This window comes from Ambystoma mexicanum, chromosome 7p (assembly GCF_040938575.1).
Source record: "Ambystoma mexicanum isolate Mex_15411 chromosome 7p, UKY_AmexF1_1, whole genome shotgun sequence".
In the NCBI taxonomy this organism is placed as follows: domain Eukaryota; kingdom Metazoa; phylum Chordata; class Amphibia; order Caudata; family Ambystomatidae; genus Ambystoma; species Ambystoma mexicanum.
The window spans coordinates 147,949,400-147,975,905 of NC_090939.1; the positions used below are offsets into that span (position 1 = coordinate 147,949,400).

At 47.3% G+C, this 26,506-nt stretch overlaps 1 protein-coding gene across 19 annotated transcripts in view; it reads right to left on the reverse strand.

Moving 5' to 3' along the window:
• POU2F1 (POU class 2 homeobox 1) overlaps positions 1-26,506 on the reverse strand; it is a 1,344,877-nt gene that overhangs the window by 274,434 nt on the left and 1,043,937 nt on the right. For all 19 annotated transcript variants that reach the window (XM_069635947.1, XM_069635943.1, XM_069635944.1 and 16 more), the window contains 2 exons: positions 20,582-20,723; positions 1,424-1,569 (listed from right to left, as the gene is read on the reverse strand). In XM_069635947.1, the coding sequence (XP_069492048.1) occupies positions 1,424-1,569; positions 20,582-20,723 (288 nt within the window). The remainder of the gene's footprint in view (positions 1-1,423; positions 1,570-20,581; positions 20,724-26,506) is intronic.

The window sequence follows — 26,506 nt, forward strand, 5'->3', positions numbered from 1 at the left end:
GAAAGGCAAAGGCTTACCTACTCTTCGTGCGCTCCGGAGGTCTTCACACTGCATTCCGGCATCTGAAAGACAAAAGTTTACCAACTCTTCGCACGCTCCGGAGGCCTTCGGCGCTGCATCCCGCATCTGAAAGACAAAACAAGGTGCGTTTAAAGACATTGGGGAACTTTAATACTCACGTGCCATTACTCCTTTCCACATCTAATCCAGTGGGTATTCCGGCACCCTGCAGCCGCTCCGAACTCGTACCTGCAAAATAAAAAGACAGTTAGAGCGCATAGTGAAGCAGGCAACAAGCGCTTACTTAGGTGCTTCCAGGCGCTTCTATTCATCACACAGGCTCCATCTTCAACTCACTTCAGCCCGTCATCCGCCATCGCCGGAACCCTGCAAAACAAGAGACATCATTACTAAAGACTTTAAAGACATTTGAATGACTCGAAACTTACCGTTCGTGCAGTAAACGACGGACAGCAGTCCTCTGAAGTCAAGAGGCCTGCGCTACCTATCCAGTGAAGAAACTGGTTACAGCACCCTGCCCCGAGGCAGATGGAGAGCTCGGCATTCACTTACCTAAGGTGAGAGCGTTAACCTTTGGGGGTCTACAGGAGAGGAGAAGAGGAAAGAGATAGGGACACCCCAATAACCCCAGTTCATTAACCCCATATTTTATATCTGCAGACATCTTACTCTACACGTCAGGCATACAGTGCACAGAGGTCCAGCCCAAAGAGCCAACCGGGTGCTACTCATCACCTTTGAAGATACGGTAGTCGCCCAGTCAAGACCGGCGCCTCTGCGAGAATCAGGTGAGCGTTACACTTATAGCTAGATCACCTAAAGTATGGATCTCATTCCCACACACATTTCACTGAAAAAATATATTCTTTATTGAATCAATTAATTTGTTTAAAAACATACATTCAAGACATCACATAATGGACATCACCTCTTATTCAGAGAACAATACATATACATTTGGAAAGCGCCCACAATTTGAACATTTCTTCATATGTCCCCACACAATTATGTTGACACAGGAATGAGATGGACAACAATTATATCTGTTTACCCACACTCATCACAATTACCTATCTGACTTTGTCACCCCCATCTCATCATGTGTAACCCCAAAACACCTTTTGCCGTACAATTTGGCTATTTATACATTTTATATAGATGGTTTGCTGTTTCACTCGAGCCACTAAGCAGATTCCATCAAAATGTTGCATCACCTCACTGTATATTACTTTCAGTAAGGCAGGCGTCAAGTGCCGTTGACTTTTGTATTAAAAAAATAAAAATGTATGTCACAAAAGAATCTAGACGAAATGGCACATCTGCTATTCTGTAAAACATAACACAAATCTCTAATTATTCTGGTGGCTACCCAATTCCATTTAGCACAAGCTATACCACTAACCTCCAGGAAACTCTTCTCTAAGGCCACTCGTATGTTGGTCTCTATGCTGGTACGTTTCTTCCTCCTGCGGTTCAGCCCCTCAATGCCAAGTCCAGGAGAGTTCAAGGAGCTGGGACTGGACAGAGCAGCATCAGATGTAAGGTTCTCTGAAGAGCATAATGCGGTAAGTTAAAAAAAAAAGACAGCATCACACATTCAATTAATACATAGCAAAAGAACATAAAAAACAAAGGATCAATCAAACACGTTCTAAATCTCAGCCTCGGATAGCCAGCCAGAATTGAGAAAGTGCCTTCCATATTTCTGTACAATGGGTATACTCCCTGCCCAGAGTTGTTCTCAAACCGTTGTAACCATATCGAACTGGAATGAAGCATGTCACAACAGTTTTGTTTCTGGAGATAACTTCTTTAACAGACAGCCAGAAAAAAAGCCAAAGACAGTAGCCCTGCAAAACCTTATAAGAAGGTCTAAGGTTTACAATGGCAAATGAAAGCCCCAATTTAAAAGCCAAAAATATAACAATACATAGACGAAATTTCATCATGCTACTGACAATTTCCCAAATTATAAAACCTATGATTTATCATTTTATTTCCATGATTAACTCAAAGAAACCGCTACTCATTTGTAAGAATGGATACCCACACTTTTAGGCGTTTAGACCGCATCCCTTTGACTGAATTCTACCAACTAAAGGTGGGCCTTTCTGTTAAAGATAAAAACATTTTTTATTTCCCCTTTGTACACATGCAGAACAGAACAAATTAGGTACCTGTAACTCTTGTTCGCTAGCATGAGTCGTGCATGGATTAACATGCTCATGAATATTCCCCATCGTCAGACTGGGACCCCGGTAAAACTAAAGCAGTTTAGCTTTAAGCTAAAAACTGCCTGTCGTTTCTATAGCCTATCAGTGTCACCCTGAGCCATACTGTCCTAGCCAATGGCACTCGTCCTCCTAAGCTCCACCCATGGTGGCTATCTTCAGATTTGGTCGAGCACGTAAAGTGGCAGTATGAACCAAGAAGAGCCAGAGAGGGGAAGGAGGGAGGGCTTGCATGTGAACCCATGCAAGACCCATGCTAAAGAACAAGAGTTACAGGTAAGCAACTTGTTCCTTCTCCAGTATGGGGTCTTGCATGGGTTCACATGCTTATGAATACGATTACACAGCAGTACAAATACACAACCACGGGAGGTGGCAAGGATCACAGAAGCAATACACTTACCCCCTGAAACAGACTCGCCTTAAACAAAGAACTTGCGCAGCACTGCTTGGCCGACCCAGGACTCCTCCCTCAAATCTGTCGACCCAGTAGAATCTTGTGAAGGTGTGGGTAGACCTCCACGTAGCAGCCCTGCAGATGTCGAACAGGGGAACACTAGAGAGAAACACTGTAGTCGCTGAAATAGCTCTGCAGGAATGAACTCTCGGTCGGCTTTAAAGTCATCTGTTGGCCAGATAATGGCAATGCACAATACAGCCGGAGAGCCACCTGGAGATGGAAGTCTTAGACAGGGCCTTCCCATGTCCCAAAGGATCAAAATTGACAAAAAGTCAAGAAATTAAAGTTACTCACTGTGGTGACTAGAGTACTCAGCCTCCTTTCCTACCATCCTTGTGCACGTCTCCCAAAATGGGGACAGTACCGTAAACTTTGGCAGTGAAAAATTGAGCTTCCCCTTTAAATTTAGTCCGCGCACGGCCTCAGGCTTGGGAACGTCCCATCGAGACCCCACCCTCCGGCGCCTCACCTCAGTCCCCTTTGAACACATCAGACGCTTAGATACCTGGCTATTCTTAATACAGATTAGCCCCTGGCATATTAGCGGGGGAAGGTGGGTGGGACGTATGGAGGAAAGGGGACTATGAATTAGGAGTACTCTAGTCACTATGGTGAGTCATTTTAATTACTTGTATGTCTCGTCCCCTTTCCTCCATTCTTGTGGGTGATTCCACTGAACAAGACCATAGAGTGGAACTTTGACTGCCAGTCTCATATCTAGGAAGAAGCAAACAGGTTCCGCAGAACCACCTGACCACATTCTGCATCGCGCCTGGAGCTGGTGTCCAGTGAGTAGTGCTTGCAGAAAGCCGACGAAGTGGCCCAAGTAGCTGGCCTGCTTATGACATCCCAAGGGGCATGCCTCTGAAACGGGACAGCCGTGGCATTAGCCCTAACCGCATGCGCATGAATCTCCTCCGGGACTGGCTGCCCATGGCTGTATACAACTCTGAAATGGCCTGAACCATCCAATGGGTGATAGAAGCCTTGGAAGCCTGAGAGCAGGGGGAGATGCCCCCAAAAGTAACAAACAATGCCTTGAACTTCCTGAAGGATTTAGTCCGGGAGATAAAACTTGAAGACCCTCTTGAGGTCCAAGGAAGGTAGGGCCCTTTCTGCCTCTAACTGCGGGTTTGGGAAGAACACCAACAGGCAGATCTCTCGATTCAGATGAAATGGAGAGACCACCTGTTGGGGAGAATTTTCATTTCTGTGCCAATTCCCTTTAACCCTAGAGACACCCATCTCTTTTGCTGGACTCAGGGCTTTTTAATTTTTACTCCCGAGTGAGTGGGACTTTGTCCCGATTCCCTCATGTGTTTTTCTGACTAGGATGTTTGGTTTCTTACTGTTTAATGGAGTCTGGTAAACTCCATAGGCCTCTGGTTTTATGTAGAAAAAGAAGATGAGGCGTGCACTCTAGTTCCCAGTTTTGTATACCTGCTGCAGTTCAGTTGATCTTCTCCTCCAAGCGCTTTCATGTCTCTTACAATCTTCAGGGAGGCAGTCTTTTCAGGTGTTACTGATTAGTTTCAATTTAAGTCTCAAGGAATTCTCCACGGCCAGGCTCTCTATGAACGATCGGATCTCCGCCAGAAGAGTTGCTGTCCCAACTTGAGGGGAGGAATGAGGAGAGGCGAGGCTGGGATGGGATGGGTAGTCGGTACCCCGTGGATACTATTGAGAGCATCCAGGGGTCTGTGAAATTCTGGCGCCAGAAATGTGCATGGAGAGCAAGCCTGCCCCCCCAATTAAAACACATGATGCCTTCTTTTCCTCAGGGGCTGTTGCGGAGGAGGGAGACTAGAAAAAGCCCTTACCCCCCCCCTTTTGTTGCTTGCGCCGATGTGGAGTCGGCGAGCGGTCCGGCTGCCTGGACCTCCCTTCTTTGAAGCCGCGGAACCCTCCGTATGTACACCCTTTGTCGGAGCGCTGCTGTGACTGGGTATACGATTTGGCCGTGGTCTTTGTCAGGATGAATAAAGACTTGGCCGTTTGTGAGCTGTTTTTCTTTTTGTCCAGCTCCTCGTCCATGGTGGAGTGGAAGAGGTAACCCCCCCCCCACCCTCGAACGGCAGGTCTAATATGCGTTCCTGGACGACCAGGTAAAATTTCGTTGCACAAGGCCAGGATGATGTTCTCATGTCCGTGGCGATGCAGATGCCCGACCAGAGGTGTCAATGTGGGCCACGGTGGACTCCATGATATCCTGCACCACCAGCTTGGCCTCAGCCAGTCCCGATTAGAAACGAGATTGGCTCTGCGTAGGAAGCTCTGTGAAGAAATCCACAATTTCCCACCACACCTTCTGGTTAGTGGCCGCCAGCATGGCATCGGCCTGACGAAGATGCAAAGACGCATTGGAATAGTTTCTTCTCGTACGTCTCCAAGATCATCTCCTCCTTGTCTAGCAGCGCCGTAGAGGAGGCGGCTGAGGACCACTGAGGCTTGGAGTATAGTGATGCTGCAGCGATCAGTGAGGAGTGTGGCTGAGGACGGGCCGATAGCAAGAGTGGATCCCCCTCCATCTGCCTGTACTTGGCATCCAGGCATCGATTGACCGGCTGGCCAGGGGGACTACATCGGTCTGCAGTGGAATTCCCATTTTAGAATAGGGGCGTGGGTGCGGACTTCTGCGAGGACCCCCTCTGCTGGTTGTTTGACCTCGGGTTGAGGGAGGCCCAGGTACTCAGTCAGCCCTGCAAGAAGTGCATGGAAAGCCTTGGCTGACAATGGCGTGTTGGGCTCCTCTTCATCGTCCGGATGGAGTATCCTGCACCGGTGGAGGAGTGGCGGGAGCCAGAGGCTGGGGTACTGGGACCAGAGCCAGAGGCTGTGGCGGAGGCTGATACAGAACCGCCTGAGGAATGGGTTAGGGGAGCGGAGCCGGTGGCAAAGGCGGGGCCGTGGGCAGAGGAGCCTGAAGGTGCTGAAGCATCTGCGGGAGCACCTCCCTGTTGGAATCCCTGAGGATCACCTCCATCCGAGGGGACTTCGTGAGTCCGAGAACCTCTCAAAGAACCTGTCCTCACAGGCTGTAGGGGTGGTATGGAATATAGACGGAGTAGCGGGCGGCTGCTGGAGGCGCTGCATACCCTGCCCATATGGGTTTAGCGGGAACCTGACCTGCGCAAATGAAGGATAGGCTGTAGGCCATGTACCTGGTTGACCCCAGTCCCCCCTTGACACTAGTTCTTCGGCGAATTCCCATTCCTGGTGTGTTAGGCAAGATTGTATGAAGTACCCTTTGGGAACACTACAACAACCCTGACTACAGGTAATCGGAAACCCAACCTTTGGTATAAGCTTGTACTACACAGTTCTGGTAGCGTGTTAAGCAGCCAGACTTATCTCAAGAGGGGTCAATGTGAGCTGTGGGGGAGTTACACAGAGATTTACAGTGACAAGTGTTCAAATAAACTCTTACACACAAAGTTTCTTGAATAAACAATTATTAATGTATCAGTCAGTTAGAATAAACCTTCCTCAGAAGGGAGCAATAGAATAGTAATACACAAATACATGTCATTACTAAACACACTTAGTTTCTAAATCAGTAAAGACCCTTTTGGGATGGTCCACAGACACAACCTACACCGTCAGGTGACTTCAAAAGCTAGGATGCTGGGGATATTAATATCTTACTGTTGGCATTTAGAACACTCTTAGAAGTTGGTAAAAGGAAAAGGTGATTAGAACAAACAAGAGACCACAAATATTCTTAAGCAGGCAAATACTTTTGGATCCCCTAAGCAGAGTCATTCAGTATAATAGGCTAAGCCAAAGTCAATGGGCAAACGTCTTATGTAGGATGAAGTACCTCTGTTGGGTAAGTAGGAAGTCTTTGCACAATGTTTTAGAAGTCTTTGAAGAAAGGAAGAATCAAATGTAGGGGCACAAGCTGTTTAGACTTGTGAATGGTAGAAGATGCCAGCAACTCTACAGCAAGACCTAAGTTCTCTCAGACCCTTTACAGTACCTTTGTATTGAAGAAAAAGTGCAGCAGATGAATTCTGTTCCTGAGCAGCTCTGCAGGTGTCACTGTTCCTGGGCCTCAGTCGTAGGGACAAGAGGGAGGACTTCTGGGGACTCCTGCACTGCAATGGGACGGTCACCGCTCGCAACCGGCAATCTTTAAATCAGTGGCTGTTCAGTGTTTCAGCTCCTCGCGTCTACCGCAAATAGCAGCACTGCGGTTCCTGGCTGTTTAGATGGGCTTTCCTTGCCTCTAGGGTCCCACACTCTGTTGTGGGGGCTCATGCTCGATCAGTCCTGCTTCCTGGGAGTCCGGGGGATCTTCCTGGAGCTCTAGGCCAGCTTAAAAGCAACTCACACAATCTGGTGTTCCTCTCCCTGGCTATACGGTTTCTAGCAGCAACTCTCTGGAAATTCAACCAGCTCCGAGAAGGATGTCTAGGTGGCTTACTTTGGAGTCCGGAGGATCTTCCTGGAGCTCTAGGTCAGCTTAAAAGCAACCCTGGCTATACGGTTTCCAACAGCAACTCTTCACAGGGCAAACCAACGGTCCAGGAGTTGCAGCAAGCGTCCTCTTCAAGTTCTTGATCGGTTCCTTTGCCCAGTGGTCGACTCTGCCTTCCAAGCCAAAAGCTCGCCTTTTATTCAGTTTGCTCCCATTCATTCCAGCCTAGTTGTCAGTTACCCAGCAGGGTGGCTGTCCTTGCCGGACAGTTAGCCGGCCAATCACTACAGAGTGCATTTGGGTCTCCTAGGAGACCAAGCACAGGGCGTTTTGGGCACTTCCCTGACCTTCCTGCCCACCCCAGACACTCTGGAGCCAGAGGCGGGCTTCACTCGTGAATCCCACCAAAGGCAAAGCGAACAATGGGACCAACCCTGGTTTGGCACGCAGATTAAATCTCAAGAAGGACATTTCCACAAAGAAAAGGTGAAAAAAGACTGGGGCCATTTTGACAAAAATGGCACCCTTGTGTGCTTTACTGCAGCTGCGTACGCAGCCCGCTGTAAATGCACACCACGGTAGTTAAAACAAAACCACTGCCACCAGCCATTCAGCGAGGAAAGACTAACAAAAAATGGTTTCATGAGAAGCTAGACAAAGGGGATACTAGGTGACCCCTCCAGTACACTATTGTAAAATGGTGTGTCTGGGTCTAGAAAGTTACATATGTAAGTAAAGTCAATTTCACGTTACTGCTCTGGGAAACAGTTTATCCTAGAGGAGGTATTTAAACCTTGGGAAATCTGAAAGACTTCCCTGTGCCACTGCACTGAAGGTGCTGTATGACACAATGTAAAAGATTATGCCTATGGAGTTTGCAGGCTCCATATCCAAAAGAAACAAAGCTCATAAATCACATTAAAATACATGAGAATGTGACAAAGGGCCTCTCTCTCTCCGGGTAAAAAAAATCAAGTCCTCAAAATCCAGCAAAGTTGCTGGGGGTCTCTAAGATAGAGGGAATTAGCACTTTCTGAGAATTCCCCTAACATGGTGCGGCGGCGGACAGGTGCTGATGTCGGACACAGCGGCCATCTTGTCAAGCTGCCTTCCACATGCCTGCGTCGTGTTGCTCAGCTCGCTGGGCCCAGCCTCCTTCAGGACTCTTGAGTGTGGATCATGAGGCCTACCCTGCTCCTCAGGCTGAGGCCTGGTAGGCGTAACACCCTGGGCCCTGGGGCCGGTAGAGCTGCGTTTAGGCCCCCCCTCAGACATATCGCCGGTACAAGGGCGTGGCCCCTCAGACATATTGCCGGTACAAGGGTGAAGACCCGGTACAAGAACCTTCCGGTCCTGCAACACTGTCACCAGGAGCATTCGAGGATCCCTCGGCCCGTAGGTAGTAGAACCTGGGTGGTCCGTCCCGCGCAGGCGAGTCCTTGGGAAGGAGTCTCCCTAGCGGGGTGCGATGGAGAACAGAGGCCCTACCTTGGGCCTGGAACCATGTTTGACGAAGTCCTTCAGGACCTCTGGAGGCAATTTCTGGAAGAGTTCCCTCCACCTGGCTAGCCTGTTCTTCAGAGACCTCGATGACAGGGAGCTGCACACTGTACAAGCTTGCCAACCGTGAACTGGGCCAAGGCAACAAAGGCAGAGGGCGTGGGGGTCTGAAGTTGGGAAGAGACTGTCGGAGGATGGACACCTGCTGAAACCTGTGGAAGTCGACATGCGGCAGGGAGGAGCGTGACGCCCGAGGACAGAGTATCTGTATGATAAAAAGACAAGAAGAAGTATCCACGCGTGAAATTACATTAAGCCAAACCCAGGAGCGCTGGTGAATTTGGTCCGTTCTCGTCGACGCAGAAAAAAGGGGACTGAGGTGTGGCGTCGGAGGGTGGAGTCAGGGCAGCGCATGCTCCAGGGACGCACCCCCACGCGCCTCTAAATTTAAAGGGGAAGAAGGTTTTTTCTGGTGAAAAAGGTTCAGTTTCCCATCCCTTGGAAGGGAGGCCCATGCAGTATGAAGGAAAGGGAACGGGACATAAGAGTACAATAGTTACAGATAAGTAACTTGTTCCTTCTCCAGCATGGGGTCTGGCATGGATTCACATGCTCATGAATAAAGAATACATAGCAGTACAACATTACACAACCAGGGGAGGTGGCAAGGCTCAACACAAGCAATTACTCTTATCTCACCTTAAAGCAAACAGGTTGCGTAGCACTGCTTGGACAACCTTTGACTCCTCTCTGGAATCCCAGTCGACGCAGTAGACCTCCATGTAGCAGCCCTGTGGATGTTCAGCAGGGGTACACCAGACAGGAACGCCTTTGCAGCGATCGCTCTGGCGGAATGGGCTCTCGTACGGCCGGGCAGCGGTTGGTTTGTCAACCAGTGACAGTGTGTGATACAGTCGGAGAGTCACCTAGAGATGGAATCCTTGCACACGGCCTTCCCATGGTTCACAGGGCCAAAGTTCACGAAAAGTTGAGACGTCTTCCGGAAACTCTATGTATGTGCCACATAGAACTTCAGAGCACGAGTCACATCCAGCGAGTGCAAAGTCCTTTCAGCCGGCGTCAAGGTTTCGGAAAGAACACGGGCAACACCAAAGGCTCATTGAGGTGGAATTCCGACAGAACCTTCGGCATGAAGGAGGGCTGCACCACCCTAGTGTTGTGAAAAGTCAGATACTGCTGTTTGCAGGATAGGGCCTGGATCTCACCTACTCTACTGCCATGAGGAAAGCCATTTTCCACAATAGGAACTTAAGAGTGACCTGATGCATAGGCTCGATGGGGGGCCCCCCATGAGCCTGGTCAGTACCACATTGAGTTCCCACACCGGGACAGGTGCATTCACCTGCAGGAACTATCGGAACAGTCCTTTGAGGAACTCCTTGATGAGGTGGTGTGACCAAAGAGAAGACTGTCCCGGAGACCTAGTGTAGCTGGAGATAGCCGCCAGATGCACATTGATGGAGGCGTGCGCCAGCCCCGTCTTGACCAAGGACAACAAGTACGGAAGAATCTGCAGGGCCGTAACCCTCTGAGGAACAGGAAATGTATTACATATAGGTGGCCAGCAAAGTGCCTGTGAGAGTTTTGTAACATCACAAATATCACAGATGCACATTGAAATTCCGTGTTCACTCACGTTGTATGTACTTGTTTGTAACAGCAAATGTTTATGTTGAACACTAGACTTGCAATTACTGTGTTCAGGTTTGCCGCTCGTACGGGCGGCAGAATACAAAGAAAGAGTACCATTGCCATGACAACGAACTCTAGAGTATCGAACCGAGCCAGGTACGCGAGACAACTGTCACGCGCCCGCGTTATACGAATAGTCCACATGGAAAGGTAAGCTGGAGGCTACAAGGATCTATATATGAGCAATGTACTATGTGAATGAATATTGAAACAAGGATATGTTTATTAAACGGCTTGTGAATGTTGCAGTACGGCTATACAGCCATTGAATGGATACATGTTAAAAGGCACAACACAAGAAGGTAATACATCAAGAACTCACATTACGATTTACTTTTTGACAAAGGTAGACACAGTCTAATTACTTACATACCTCTTTGTATTTCCTTTTTATATGGTTTGACAACTACATGAAACGCTTGAATTGATGGTATGTTCTTTTTCTTGTTTCTTTACGGGTTTATTTTTGAGCTATTTGATCTTATTTCTGAATAACGTTTTGAACTATCTGATCATATTGATTCAATACCTTGAATGTTATGAGTAGATATATGTAAAGGATTGCCCTGACGAAGGAATCATTCCGAAATGCATTGGCAATTTAATCCTTAAAATATTTCCACTTGTGCTGAAGCTTGCCTCAACTCTAATATTTAGTGAAACTAAATATAAACATTTTGAGATAAATGATTTTGCGACTTTGGCCTGCTTATTATTTAGTGAATTTAGTGAACAGGCTGAATGAATATATACTACACTGTTTGGAAACCCTAGCTTTGGGACATTGTGTGAGCAACCGATTAGCTGGACACATATCCAGCTTTATTGCATGGCCTTTTCACTGATCTGGGTGTCTCTGGACTATCTCTCGGTTAGCTCCTTTCTAAATATGGACATATAATTAATAATGTTGATTTGAAAAACAGAAAAGATCTTTAATATCGTGGTGCCCACTTGTTAGGGAGAATTCTCTGTTTAGGCTAAATTTCCTAACCTAGTGAGTCCCCCAGCAGCTTTGCTGGATTTTTGGGGTTTATTTTTTTCTCCTGCCAAGAGTGAGACTCTTTTAACCTCACTCTTGGGCATGATTTGAGTGCGTTTCTTTGAATCTAGATGTGTTTAATGGGCTATGGAGTCTTTTACCCCATAGGGCTTCATGTGTTTTTGTGATGTGTGTTACACAGCACCCTCAGTGCAGTAACACTGGGGTGTCATAGTGACCCCCCAGTATAGACTCCATACCCTGGGACTGACACTGTCTCCCAGTGCATGTAAAGTCACCATTGACTTTACTAGTCTTAAGTTCTGAACAGAACCAGTACAAACCATCATATTGTGGACGTACTGGCTGGGGCAATTCAAGTGCCCCAGGGTCTGTTAGTCGAGGGGGCACGTCTCCGTCCCCCCTGATCGAGTTTTGGCTGGTGGCAGTGAATACTACTTTTTATATTCAACCGCGAATATTTTCCTCTGGGATTTCCCATTGTTTTAGGCTACTATCTTTATTTAATTATTTACGGTAGCCTTGAACATACTGCCGGTTTATTTAATTAATATTAATTCTCCGGTTGGTATTTTTTGCCAAAACTTGATTCTAAAATGGCGTTTGTGTTCTCTTCTGTGACTCCAACCCAAGTCGAGCCCTTTGTTCCACTTTTTGGCGGGCTTCTCCACAGAAGCCTTCCAAAGTGGTGCCACTCTGTCTGGGGTACTTAGGAGGGGTGGAGGGGGATTTAGGCACCCTGGACTGAGTTGCCTAGGCAACTCAAGTCGCACTCCGTCCTGATTGGCCCAAGTGGTGAGCCGGCCGGCTCACCACTTAGCATGTTTGAGTGACAGCTAGGCTGAGTGAATGGGGGTCTTCTGCATAAAAGCAGGGCTTTGGAGACTGGAACTTCAGAAGTCGCCACAGGACCTAAGAATCCGACGAGGGAGAAGCTGAGCCGACCTGCCACGACGACACCACCGGTGGAGCCCTGCTGGACCGTCTCACCACTTTTCCCAACGACAGAGGAGATCTCCCACTGGAGAGTCTTCTTCCTTTGTCTGGTGGGGATAACCAGTTTCACCGTCTTTTTGCCTTCCCGACGTACCTAGTGGCCGCCTTGCCTGTGCCAAGCACCCCGGCAACTGGGATACCACGTTCTACCACGACCGCAAATAAAATGTACCACCTTTAACCGGAAAACTCCGCGGCTGGTTTCTTCCCTGGCAGTGCAACGACCTTCATCTTTCCTCCATGTCGAGATCTTCTCTTCCCCTGGACGACGACGCAACTTGCACCCACTGCCAGGAACAACTGCCACCGCTGGAGGATCCTTCCCGCCTGGCTTCCCTTGCTACCGACTGTACGGGGTAGATTTAGCCCCCGGCTTTCGAACCTGGGTTAGCCTGGGACACCCTGGCTAAACTTTCCTAAGCCTCTCTAAACTCTTTTGAACTCTCTGCAAGACTTTCTAAGCCTAGTGTAACTGATCTTGGGCGCATTTGTGCTCTGCTCTCTCCAAGAGTGGGCCCAGCCTTTGGACTTTGGCTCGCCAGTGACTTTTGCTCTTCTGCTTTGCTAACAGTGTTCCTGAATCTTGGAGTGGTGTACCTTTCCATATTCTGTCTTTCTCCCTCCCTTTTTCACAAACTTATTGGAGTGCTATCTGGTCAAGCGCTCACCTCTGTATGAAAATAAGTGGTGTTTTACTAATACTTATCTAATAAGGAAAAAGGGGTGTATATATTACAATAGTAACTGTGTTTAGAATATTTTACAACAAGAGTGCTGGAGTGTTTCAAACAGTGTGTTTTTAAATAAATAATTATATACTTTGATACCAAAGCTCTGGTCAGTGTTTGCTTGTATTGGTGTGCCTGAGTGCCTATTGTGTATACTTTGCATACTGCCTAGCTCTTCTTGAGAGAAGTCTGACTGCTCAGCCACAGCTACCAGGTAAATCTGGGTGGTACAGACTGCTACCAAGTGGGTTTACTGCTAACACCTGTAGTCCTAAATCTTTTGCAGTGCTCCCTAAGGGAACTGCACAGGTTTCTGCCTAATACCACTGTACAAGCTCTGCTATTTGGAATTTATCGCCCAGAACACTGCCAACAGCTCCAGGAAATTGATGTGGAGATTGCTCTCCTCTCGCAGCTACAGGCATCTGGCGTAGACACATCCGGTATGGGCTCCCCAGCACTCCAGCAAAGCGTCCGTTGAGACCGTCACCTGGTACAGGGGGCTCTGAAAATACACTATGTCCAGGGCCACAGTGATGGCATGCTCCAATGCGACCTTGCACTCTTGGAGGATCTCAATCGCCTCAACCCACTTGTCGGGTAGGAACTCCGGCAGTGGGGCCATCTTCTAGCACAGCTCTCTGTCGTATCTGGCATGGATTGCAAGCGCATTCGCAGCCTTGACTGTCATCGCCGCCGAATAGATCACTTTCCTACCCATGCCATTCAACTTCTTCCCTTCGCTGTCCGGGGGAATGGAAGCTGAAGATGAGGGGTTAGATGACTTCTTCCTCGCTGCTGCTGAGACCACCGGGTCTCGGGAAGGCTGCGAACATAGGCACTTGGGTGCTTACTCTGGCCCATCCCTTTTCTCAGCGCCAGGCCTTCATCCCAAACGTCCAGGAGAGCCACCGCCACAATGGCTATCCTTTTGGCTTCCCGCCGTTAATGTAGGAAACCTTCCTTCTTGGTGTCTTCTGGCATCAGCTGAAAGAACTCAGACGCTCTGGCAACCATGGCATGGAATGACCCCACTTTGTCCGAGTGAGAAGCTCCCGGCGGTGGAGACACGCTGCCTACCGTGTCAATTGTTGCTGTGTCTGTCCCTGTATCCATAAAGGGGAGGGGGCAAGGCATGTGCGGAGGCTGATATGGTGGCATAGGATGCCACTTCCTCTTCTTCGCCTGCAGCGGGCCCATTGCCACCTGGGCCGGAGTCGTCATCCTCGTCTGGATTTCCGACACCAGGGTGTGGAGGGTCACGAGGATGTCCAACGACACATCCCCCTGAGGTGTCGGGGACGGGTAGGCCTGCTGGGCCCAGCACCCACGTGGTCGGCGGCATTCCCTCCATCGTCATCTTCCCCCTTGCCATTTCCGCCGTCATCATCTTCGGAGTTTACGCCGTCCCCCACGTCCTCCGTGACCGTGTGAACAGACACCAGATCCTCCTCATCTGAGGAAGACCAATCTGTGCCTTGGAGCCCAGTTGAGGCCTCCTCTTTTTTGGATCCTGAGGGGCTGGTCTCGGGCTTAGGGATAGCATCCTCTTCCTGGTGTCTTCTCCACCGGCTTGGCCAAGGCCTCCCACTTCGGGGGCAGGGATACTCCGGGTGCCGCTAGGGCCCCCATGGACCGGGTCAGCCCCTTTTGCCTTCGAGAGGGCAGTCGCCACTAGGATGACTTTGCCTGGACCACCTGGGCCTTCAGCGCAGATCAGACACCTTTCCCTGTGCCTTGGTCTTCTCCGGCTTCTCCCACAGCTTTCCTGGGTTAGCCGATTTCCTCTTCGAGGAGGAGCTGGAGCGATGACTTGAGATGGAGGCAGACAGTGAAGATAAGCGTGCCCTGCCGTTCGCGGGACCCACTCGCACAGCGACCCCAACGGAAACAGACTTGCAGTGCTTGGTCTCGTCTTGGACCCCCACGGATGGAGCGCCCTTAAAGGAATTAGAAGCCCGCTCTTCAGACCGGCCGGTCCTGGGTGGGGCATGCCCCTGCTTGCCGCACAGGGTAGAGGCCTTGGCATTGAGCCACACCGCCAACCTACTGCGACTACCCTTGATGGTCTGCTTGGAGAACCAAAGGCAGATTTCACAATCCGCTTCCCTGTGGTCCGGATGGAGACAGTAGAAGCACTTGAGGAGTTTGTTCTCTACAAACACGCTCCTCAATCCGCAGCTGGGGCAGAGCTTGAAGAGGGTGCCTCCCTCCTTCTCCTCCGACATGGTCCGCTGTGCAGTGTAGGCCCGGTGGCCTTCTGGAATCTTCGACGAATCTTGCCATTGAGGGGCCTTGAAATATGCTGACAAACAGATCCCTGCTTGCCGGACAAAGTAGCGAAAGAGCACCCAGGCTCTATTTGATTTAAATAGAACTGATCGAATCTGAAGATGGCTGCCAGAGGAGGGGATTTGGGAGATGGCAGTCACTGGTTGGGGGCAGTATGATACAGAGTTCAGTAATTGGTTTAGAGGAGAAAGACAGTTTGTTAGTGAAAGTGGAGCTGTTTTTCTTTTAACAAGGATTCCCGGCCTGAGGACGGGGAATATTCATGAGCATTTGAATCCATGCCAGACCCCATGCTGGAGAATTATTTCAAAAACATTTCTGTTTTCCAGTTAAAACATAATTTTACTCGCTTATAAAATAATCCTGCTGTGAACTGAACTTATGTTTTTACTCCATAAAAAATCATTTTACTCTCAACTTAAAAAAAAATAGGGAGTGAAATACTCCCACTTCAAAATCTAATCTGGAGCACTGATTGGAGGGAGACTACTTGCATCAATGGACGCCAGGAAGAAGGCGCAGGAATCGCAGGTGCAGTTGTGAATTCAGATGAGGGTATAGGTTCCAGCTGGCAGCGGGCCGGGTCTCTGCTTAAAGACTCACAATCACAGACGATGCCTGTAACTGAACCTGGAGATTCCAAGTGAGGACAACCTCTGCTGGAAGTCCCATAATGCTGAAGAAGGGCAGTTGAAGCCATTGGTGGCAAGCAATTTCAAGTAGACACTGCAAAGAGTCTCAGGTAGCACAGGAGGTGAAAGGGATTCAGCTTCAGCAAACAAACAGCCTGTTGGGAAGAGGATTAGCAGGGCAAGGAGGCAAGATGTCCCATGACGATGCAGGCAACGGGGGAGCAGACATAATCTATGTCCAGAGAAAGGAGGAGGACTAACTCAGGATATGCAAACCTGGCAGCAGAAGATCTGGGGTTCCCACAAGCTTTGTGAGTGTGCCAATGGAGATACCGAAGGGTGAACGAGTTGTTAACGAGTTAAACAGATGGAGAGACATGGACAGGCTTCCTCTTTCCAATAAAGGCATTGCCACAACCTACGGGAGTTAGATTTGGCAACAGTGGTTGCAGCAGTGTTTCCATGTCACGACCCTCGCCCAAAACCCCCTCTGGCAAACCCATTGGCCAGGTGGAGTCAGGACTCGGGCCTCTAGAGCCTGGCATCCTCTTCAAAAGCCCTCATGGGGCCAGTCCCGGCGCCTATGGCGCCAGGCTCATACACCATGAACAACAATGTGCTTGGGAACCACTTTATTGTATTGTCAGACAACATGGAGGCATCCACATAGCTTGGTTCTTAAGAACCAAGCTATGCGGTCTAGTGTTTTGGGTGTGGCAGGCCTGGAACTACTTTCCCTGGTACTACTTTACCTGGGCTATATAACCACACCCGGACTGCAGAACAGCTTGCAACGGGACGCTCACCGTGTCCAGCTATTCCCTCGTACCTCGGAGAAGCAGAACCTGCAAGGAGACAAAAGGAACATCATTAGTCTTCATCTTTAAACACTTGTAGCTACTGAGAACAGCTTCCTCGAATCTGCACGCCTCCTGGACAGAACGACCTGAAAGAGAAAGAGGCAACATCAAACAAAGCTGTAGAGACATTTACAAATTACGAACTGCTCAAAAGGCTTACCTGGCTGGTCGCCTCTCGGCTGGCATCACTCCGGACATTCCACTCGCTCTGAAGAACACTGCGACCTTCAAGGAAGGAAAACACAGGTTAGCAAAGGCATAGCGCTTACTTACCGCATCATAGCACTCAATGCGCCATCATTTACGAGCGGGGCTCAACCAAGCCAGTTCGCCATGCTGAAGCTCTGCATACCTAAGGAAGAAAAAAAAGACATTTTAAACAAAGAAAGGCATGCAGGATAGCAACAAAACTAAACAACAGCAATAAGACCTACCTGAACAATATCAAACAGGCCGCACCCGCCCATGAAAGACAACACCCCTGCAAAGAAGGCAGGACGGAGAGCACGCCTAATTCTACCACAAGGTGAGGAGAGGGCGCCAGAGGGACTGAAAGCATGCGGGGGTGGAGGGAGGATACATACCCCAGTCGGTCAGTCTTGAACACAGTCCTCCTGTATTTTCAGGCAGAACCTTCCCCGCAGACCACATCAGGGCAAAGCTGAGAAGCATACCAGCGAGTAACCCAGCTGGGTGGCGATCCCTGTGGATACCAGGTGAGCGTAACATTCCAGTATGCTTCTTCATGCCGTTAGTACATCAGCTACATGATGAAGTGTTTGACTAGAGAATGGATCGAAAACCAACTCAGATATACACATTGTTGGCGTGAAGGCTACCCCAGCTAATCTGCCACAAGATATGCAGGTTTCAAACTAAATTCTAATCCATTCCTGGATAAGCAGCTCAGATGCATCCAAGAACATCACTCAGAATGTGGATTAGAGGATATGGGCCTTCTAGCCAGTCCAATCCAGTGCAAAGTACATTGGTGCCCTGCACTGACAACGACGATAAGTACTTATCAGTGTTTCATTTAGAATGAATGGCAGTGGCAAAGTGGAATGGAGAAAAAAGGTTTTGCTTGACCGGAGAAATCAAAATTGGACAGAAAAAATACACCTGTCTGAAAATGTGCTGGGGGTATCAAAGAAAAAGGCTGTAAAAGCAGCAAAAAGGAAAACATGCCTAGCAACTTGCCATGAGGTCATCAGGAGCGCATGTCACTTCCAATATAAATGGGATTTTGTTGCACCAACATCAACAGCGTAGGAAATGGGTCAGAACAAGATGAAGCAGAGCTCTGGCAAAGTTTGTCTTGCTGGAGCGCTCCTGGGCAGCACTTCAGAAGACTCAGTGTTAGGCAAGATTTGGAACCCCACATTTGGTATATAAGTCTGTACTACACAGGTTGGTTGTGTGGCTGAGCAGCCGGGCTTAACTCAAGTGGGGTAAATGTGAGCAGTAGAGGAGATACAGAGATTCACAGTGACAAGTATCCAAATAAACACTTACACTCAAGGTTTCTTGATTAAACAATTATTAATTTAACAGTCAGTTTGAATAAGCCTTCTTCAGAAGGGGAAATATAATAGTAACACACAAATACACTCCAAAATACACACTGTTAGCTTCTCTAAATCAGCAAGTAACCATTTGGGATGGCACAGAGACACTTCCTACACCCTGAGGTGACTTAAATATCTAGGACACTGTGGACATTAATATATCACTGGCACAGTTATAGCAATACTGAAATGAGTGTTAAAGTAAAGCGGTTCCTGAATAAAACAAGAGAACACATTCTGAAGCAGGTTAATACTTTTGAACCCCCAATGAAAAGTAAATTAACTCGTTCTTGGAGGGAAGGTAAAACACAAGCAGTAGAGAAGAGTCATTTAGGGAGCCAGGCCAGCCAATGTAAATTGGGCAAAAGTCTAGATGAGCTGAAGCACTTCTTGCAGGTAAGTTAAAGTCTTGCACAATGTTTTAGAAGTCTTTGTAGAAAAAGTAGAATCAATGTAAGGTCACAAGCTGGGAGGCTTGTGCGAGGTAGAAGATGCAAGCAACTCTACAGAAGCAACCAAGGCAAGTCTCAACTGAGATCAAGTAAGGTTACAACAACAAGAGGTACATTTTGACAAAATGGGCACTGATGGGTGCTTTACTACAGCTGCGAATGCAGCCCGCAGTAAAAACTCCCAATGGTAGTTAAAAAGAAACCACTGCCACCAGCCATTAATTGTAGAAAGTTTAACATAAAAATGGTACATGAGGGACAAGACACAGGGGATACTAAGTAACGCCTCCAGTAATGTACGATAAAATAGTGCTGGGTCTAGAAAGTTACAAATTATAAGTAAAGTCAATTTCACTTCACTGCTCTTGGAAACAGTAGTTTCACCAAGAGAAGGTATTCAAACCTTTTGGGAAATCTAAGAGACTTCCCTGATCCACTGCACTAAAGGTGCTGTGTGTCAGAATGCAAAGATGATGCCTATGGAGTTTGTCAGACTACAAAAACTAAAAGAACCAGTGTTGAATCACAGCGAAATACATAAGAGTGGGAAAACATGTCTCACTCTCTACAGGTTAAAAATTAAAAAGTCCTAGAGTCCAGCAAAAGTGCTGGGGCTCTCAAAGTTAGAGAGGAATTAGCACATGTCTTAGAATTCTCCCTAACACTCAGCACGGGAGAATGAAAGTGCGCTCAGTATAGAAATAGCCATAGCCCTACATCCCATTCAAAAGCTCTCATATATGTCTTGCAAATTACAGACATTTTTGTTAGGGTGAGTATTGTGACCAATGGAAATGTGCATAGCCCAACTTCTATTTCTCAGTCAAAGGGTTTCTTCCTGAATCACTAGCAAAGACCTATTTCAAATATTAAATTGTGGCCATTCTTTCCCCCCCTAAAATGCACTTTGCTTTTATGCAAATCATCAGTCTTGGGTTCCATGAAGAGTGTTTTGTGACGTGGTCCGGTGCCATGCACACCTCTTAACCCCCCCGCTCCTCACAAGGAGGAGGGCATTCCAAGAGTAAATATTTTCCATTTCCAGCACTGGACGCCACAAGCTATTAGCAGTGGATTATGCAATTTCTGGATAACTCTAGATCTCAAACTGGATGACCTGTGCGAAATAGTGGTGGGAGGCTATAAAAGAGAAAAATTCTACAATGTTCTGGGATTATTTAGCTGACATTGGGAAACATTTAATCACTAAAACAACAAATATTATCCTAAAAAGATGAACAAATATTGCAGTTTGAAATTCTTATTGTTCACGTTTCATAAAATAGTAAGTGATTTTTAAAACCGTGCCTGCACTAGATATCCTTTCATTGTTTCCAGACTACACATATCAAACCAGAAAGTGCTGCAGTAAAGTCAGGAAAAATAATCCTCCAAATTGACTGGCTGTCTGAACTAAAGTTTCACAACTAAGATTTTTTTAAAAAAAGGCTTCCTGCCCAGACGAAGACATATCAGGAACTTTTCTTTTCCTTTGTCAGTTTTTAAATAAGAATTTAATTCACAGCTAAAACATTAGATTAAGCAATTTCTTTTCATGAGTTTGTCTATTCTGTATGTTTTATTTTCAATCCAATGACCTATGAAAATCTGTACCGCAATGAAATAGTGACACGTTACAGCATAACCACAGTGGAGCAGAATTGTCATGAATCTGCTACAGTTTATTGTCAAGATTCCCACTCACCTGCATCATTGAGCCATTTTTCCAGGAGTGGCTTTAACTTGCACATGTTCTTAAAGCTGAGGTTCAAGGCTTCAAACCGAGAGATGGTGGTTTGGCTGAAGTCATTTCCATAAAGTTTGCCCATAGCAAGCCCAACATCGCCCTGAAATGGGTTGAAGGAGGAAAACAAAGGAAAATGAGGGACATAAGCAAGAAAGATACTTAATAAAAAGTTCTCCAATGTTCTTATTTTCCTTTAATTGTTTTCTTAGAACATCTATGAAAACGATAGCAACCTGTGCATCATATATATTCCAGTACTCCCGCTCAGTATGCTCGGGGTGCTCATCTCTATGCAGACAGTGGCTTCTTTTCAGGTGTTCCCAAACTAAGTCTAACCAGCCTAAAGCGACCAAAATAAAACTATCAACTTTATTAATATCAATGTATATATTTTGAGTGTTATATAGGTACAGAGCATCTTATGGCCACTTCAAAGAAAGGGCAAAGGATGGGGCAGGCTTTGAGATCAGGAGAGGGTTTTCCTGCATCTTTGACATTTTTGTGAACTGAAACTTCTATTGAAGTCCCCCGGTTACTGCAACCCTTTCACATGTGCTGTTTTATGGTAGCCCCTATGGCTACCAGAGCAGGCATGCATTTTAAGCACACCCTTTTGGATCAATGACTATTCTATCACCCTAAAACTACTAGAAGTGTATGTGTGAGGTAGCCATTTCGGCACCAACTCATTTTCTGAGCAGGCTGCACTTGCTGTCCCAGCTAGCTGTCACTTCCTGTCCCATGCTGCTTCCCATTTAAGCTCCCCTAGACCAAGCGCCTTGAGTCTCCCCATCCTAGAAAAGTTTTGTGTCACCACTAATGCACCCCAAGTCCATCTTGGGTCCATTCCGCCGTTGCCCCCCTTGTAGGACCGTTCTTTGTTGGCTGGCCAGGCTTTCCTCTTGAGCCTCCTAGCCTTGTCAGGTTCCTCCATCTTCCTGGTGCCTTCTTGTTAGGGATAATTCACATTTCTGTGCTAATTCCCTTCAGCCTTAGAGACCATAAGCTCTTTTGCTGGACTTTAGACCTTTTTCTCACTCTCTCATGTGTTTTGATTTGATTTGGATTACGGGTTTCCTTTATTTTTGAGTCTGACAAACTCCATAGGCATCTATTTTTGTATGGTGACACACAGCACCTTCAGTGCAGTGTCACAGAGAAGTCCATTGGGTTGGTCTTCAGGTTTAAGTACCTTTTCTTGGGTGAACTACAGTTCCCAAGAATATTAAAGTGAAATTGACTTTACTTCCCTTTTCTCTTTGTAGGTCCAGCACACCCCATCTTATGTGGAGTGCTGGGGGGTTACTTAGTAGCCCCTTTTCCTACTTACTCATGTAACATGTTTATGATCCCCTCACTACTTTAAATGGCTTGTGGCAGTGGTTTAATATTCCTACCATTGTGCTTTTCTACCGCAGGCTGAATCCTCCGCTGCAGTATAGTACCCACGGGTGACCATTGTGTCAAAATGGCCTGGCCTTTTTTCTGCCATTTCTTGTTTGTGAGGTTTTTCTTGGGTTTTACTCTGCGCGCCAAACCAGGTTTGAGCCCTTAGTTCGTTTTGCATTTGACAGGCTTTAGTACTAAAACCCTGCCTCTGGATCCAGTGTGTCTGGAAGGGCAGGAAGTGAGGGAGGTGCCCGAAACTCCTCTGTCCTTTGTCTTCCTGGTTACCTGAATGCACCCAGTCCGCATTAGCTGGGTGGCTTGTCCTTGCAGGACAGTCACCCTGCCATTTGAGCTACAGCTAGGCTGTGCATGAATAGGAGAAACCTGCATAAAAGGCGAGTCTTCTTGGACTGAATAGAGTCGACCACTGGAAAGAACAAACCGACGAAGAAACAGTGTACCAAGCTTGCTGCAGCCTCCTGGACAGTTGAACTGCCGAGTGAAGCCCTGCTGCTGTGCCGAAACTCCTTTTTCGGATCGACAAGAGAAGCTATGGACGGAACAACTTCTTCCCTTGGGTTAGTGGGTGTTAGGTAAAGTGTGTATGAAGTACCCTTTGGGACCACTACACGCACTAGGACTAGAGGTGTAAGCAAAACCAACCTTTGGTATAAGTCTGTATAAGTCTGTACTACACAGTTTTGGTTGCGGTGGCGAGCAGCCAGGCTTATCTCAAGAGGGCAATGTGAGCAGTAATGATGTGACAAGAGGTCTACAATTACAGGTGTTCAAATAAACTAAGATTTCTTTGATAAATCCTTATTAATTTATCTGTCAGTTATAAAACATTCATAAGGAGGAGGAAATATAATCACATACAACTATACTTCAATACTATTTCAGGATACTTTTCAAGAGGAGTAAAAGGTAAAGATTATTAGAACATGAAAGGTTACAATTATTCTTAGACAGTGCAAATACTTTGAGTTCACCAGAAGAGTCAATTCCATAGGCTAGGCCAAAGTCAATGGGCTAAAGCCTTTGATAGGATAAAGCGGTTCTGGTAAGTAAACGGTAAGGTCTCTGCAAAAGTTCTTGGAAGTAGTTTGTAAAAAGAAGAATCATAAGTTGGGTCAAAAGCTAATTAGGCCTGCGAGTTGCAAAAGTTTCAAGCACTTTCACCTCGAGAGGTAAGTACTCTGTCTTATTTCACAGTACCTTACAATGAAGAAAAAGATGCAGCTGAACTTCTGTTCCTGGCAGTTCCTGCAGATCTTGTCGTTTCTGTGCCTAAGTCATGGGGAGAAGAGGGAGGACGTTGGGGGACTTCTGCACTGCACTGGTCCAAAAGGCTAGCACTTGGCAACTTCAAATGCGGTGGCTGTGAGTAAAGCACACAAACTGGTGTCTCTCACCCTGGTTCTACGGTTTCCTGCAGCAAACCTGAGGAAATTCAACCAGCTCTGAGATAGATGTCCAGGTGGCTTACTTGTGAGTTGATTGGTCGCACCAACTCAAAGGGAGAAGTCGTCCTTGCAGGGGCTTCTCCGTCGATGTGAACTTGGCGATTCTGACCTGCAGCAGGGCTTCACCGGGCAAACCAATGGTCCAGGAGTTGCAGCAGCTGCCCTCTTCAAGCTCTTCTTCGGTTCCTTCGTTCCAGTGGTCGACTGCCTTCCAAGCCAAGAGACTCGCCTTTTATTCAGTTCTCTCCCATTCATTCCAGCCTAGCTGTCACTCACCCAGCAAGGTGGCTGACCTTGCCAGCCAATCACCACAGAGTGCATTTGGGTCTCCTAGGAGACTAAGCACAGGGAGTTTACGGCACTTCCCTCACTTCCTGCCCACCCCAGACACTCTGGCACCAGAGGCGGTCTTCAGTCCTGAAGCCCGCCAAAGGCAAATGAATGAAGAGACCAAACCTGGTTTGGCGCACAGAGCAATACTCTAGAAGGACTTCTCCACAAAGAAATGGCGAAAAAAGAAGACGGGACCTGTTTTTACAGAGGGGGCTCAGACGCCATCTTGAAAAACATTGCTCCCGCTATTTAACACTACCGGCGCTCGCGGTCGGGAAAAATCATGGCAGTTCGATGTAAAACCACTGCCACCAGCCATTCTGAGAGGAAAGGGTAACATTTGACTGCTACAGGAGTATCAAGACATAGGGGATACTAAGTAACCTCTCCAGCACTCTATTGTAAGATAGGGTGTGCTGGGTCTAGGAATTTAAGAGACTAGTAAAGTCAATTTCACTTTACTTACACTGGGAAAGAGTAGTTTATCCCAGAGAAGCTATATTTAAACCTTGGGAAAGCCTGAAAAGGTTTCCCTGTGCCACTGCACAGAGGGTGCTGTGTGACACAAATGAAAAGACGATGCCTATGGAGTTGGTTAGACTCCATAACCAAAGAAAACACAAGAGTAAACACATTTCAAAACACATGAGAGAGTGGGAAAAAGGGTCACACTCTCTCCAGGTAAAAAAAACAAGTCCTCAAAATCCGGTAAAGTTGCTGGGGGTCTCAAAGGTGATGGGAATTCGCACATTTATGAGAATTCTCCCTAACAGTGGGACCAACTAACCAGAGACAAACTTTTCTGGAAGACCTTCCCCAACTGGCTGTACTTCTTCGCTGCTGCTGGAACCGAGTGCCAGAGGTCGAGAAATCAGTAGTCTAGTGCAAGGTCTGTAAGCCGGCCAAAAACTCCAGGAGTCTCCTGATGACCCACGCTCGAGTCACCTCACCAGAGTGCTGGTATCAAGGAGTGAAGGAAGCCCAACCTGTGTCCAAGATCCACGGTGGTGCTATTTACCAGGTGCTGATACCATGAAGTGCCGCTGATCCGAAGAATGTCTGGAGCTGCCGCCGACCTTTGAATTTCTGTTCAGGAGTCCTCCAGACATCCGCCATCTTGTCCCCATGACTGAGGCCCAGGAACCCAGGATCTGCATCACTGCAACCAGACGGAAGCCAGCTGGAACCTCTTCTTCTAACCAAAAGGTACTGTTCTGACTTTTGGGTACTTACCTCATCGTCCGCAGCTTGCTTTTCTCAGTTGACTTGCAGTAGCTGTGTTTCTAGAATTGATTCTAACTCTAACTTTCACAAGTGTAACAGCTTGTGACCTTACAGTGATTTTTCTTCAACAAACTCTCTTTGTGCAAGACTTTTTCTTTCTAAGAAGTGCCTTAGCTCCATAGATGTTGCTCCAATTGACTTTGGCAGTCCTGGCTCCCTGCAGACTCTTCTATCCCATTGACTGATTCTTACTGTCCCTCTGTTACGCAATGTTGGCATGCAGTACTCTCTGGGAACACTACAAACAACTCTGACTACAGGTATAGGAAATTCAACCTTTTACTACACAGTTTTGGTAGCGTGTTGAGCAGCCAGGCTTATCTCAAGAGGGGTCAACGTGAGCTGTAGGTGAGTTAAACAGAGATTCACAGTGAGAAGTATTCAAATAAACAAAGTTTTCTTGAATAAACAATTATTAATTTATCAGTCAGTTAGAATAAGCCTTCTTCAGAAGGGAGCAATATAATAGCAACACACAAATACACTTCAAAACTATACACTCTTAGTTTCTAAATCAGTAAAGAACCATTGGGGATGGCCCACAGACAACCTACACCCTCAAGTAATGTCAATAGCTAGGGTGCTGGAGACATTAATATTACTGTTGGCATTTACAATACTGTTAGAAGTTGACAAAAGGAAAAGGTTATTAGAACAACAAGAGATCACAAATATTCTTAAGCAGGCAAGTACTGTTGTATCCCCACAACAGAGTCATTCAGTATAATGAGCTACGCCAAAGTCAATGGGCAAAAGTCTTACATAGGATGAAGCACCTCTGTAGGTAAGTAGAAAAGTCTTTGCACAATGTTTTAGAAGTCTTTGAAGAAAAGGAGAATCAAATGTAGGGCCACACACCGTTAGACTTGTGAGTAATAGAAGATGCAAGCAACTCTACAACAAGTTCTCTCAGATTTTGTAGAGCACCTTTGAATTGAAGAAAAGATGCAGCAGATGACTTCTGTTCCTGTGCAGCTCTGCAGATCTCACTGTTCCTGGGCCTCAGTCGTGGGGACAAGAGGGAGGAATTCTGGGGACTCCTGCACTGCAATGGGACTGTCACCGCTCGCAACCGGCAATCTTCAAATCAGTGGCTGTTCAGTGTTTCCGCTCCTCGCATCTACCGCAAATAGCAACACTGTGGTTCCTGGTTGTCGAAATGGACTTTCCTTGCTTCTGGGGTCCCACACTCTGTTGAGGAGGCTCAGCCTTGGTCAGTTCTGCTTCCTGGGAGTCCGGGGGATCTTCCTGGAGCTCTAGGCCAGCTTAAAAGCAACGCACACAATCTGGTGTTCCTCTCCCTGGCTATACGGTTTCCAGCAGCAACTCTCTGGAAATTCAACCAGCTCCGAGAAGGATGTCTAGGTGGCTTACTTTGGAGTTGATTGGTCCCACCAACTCAAGGGGAGAA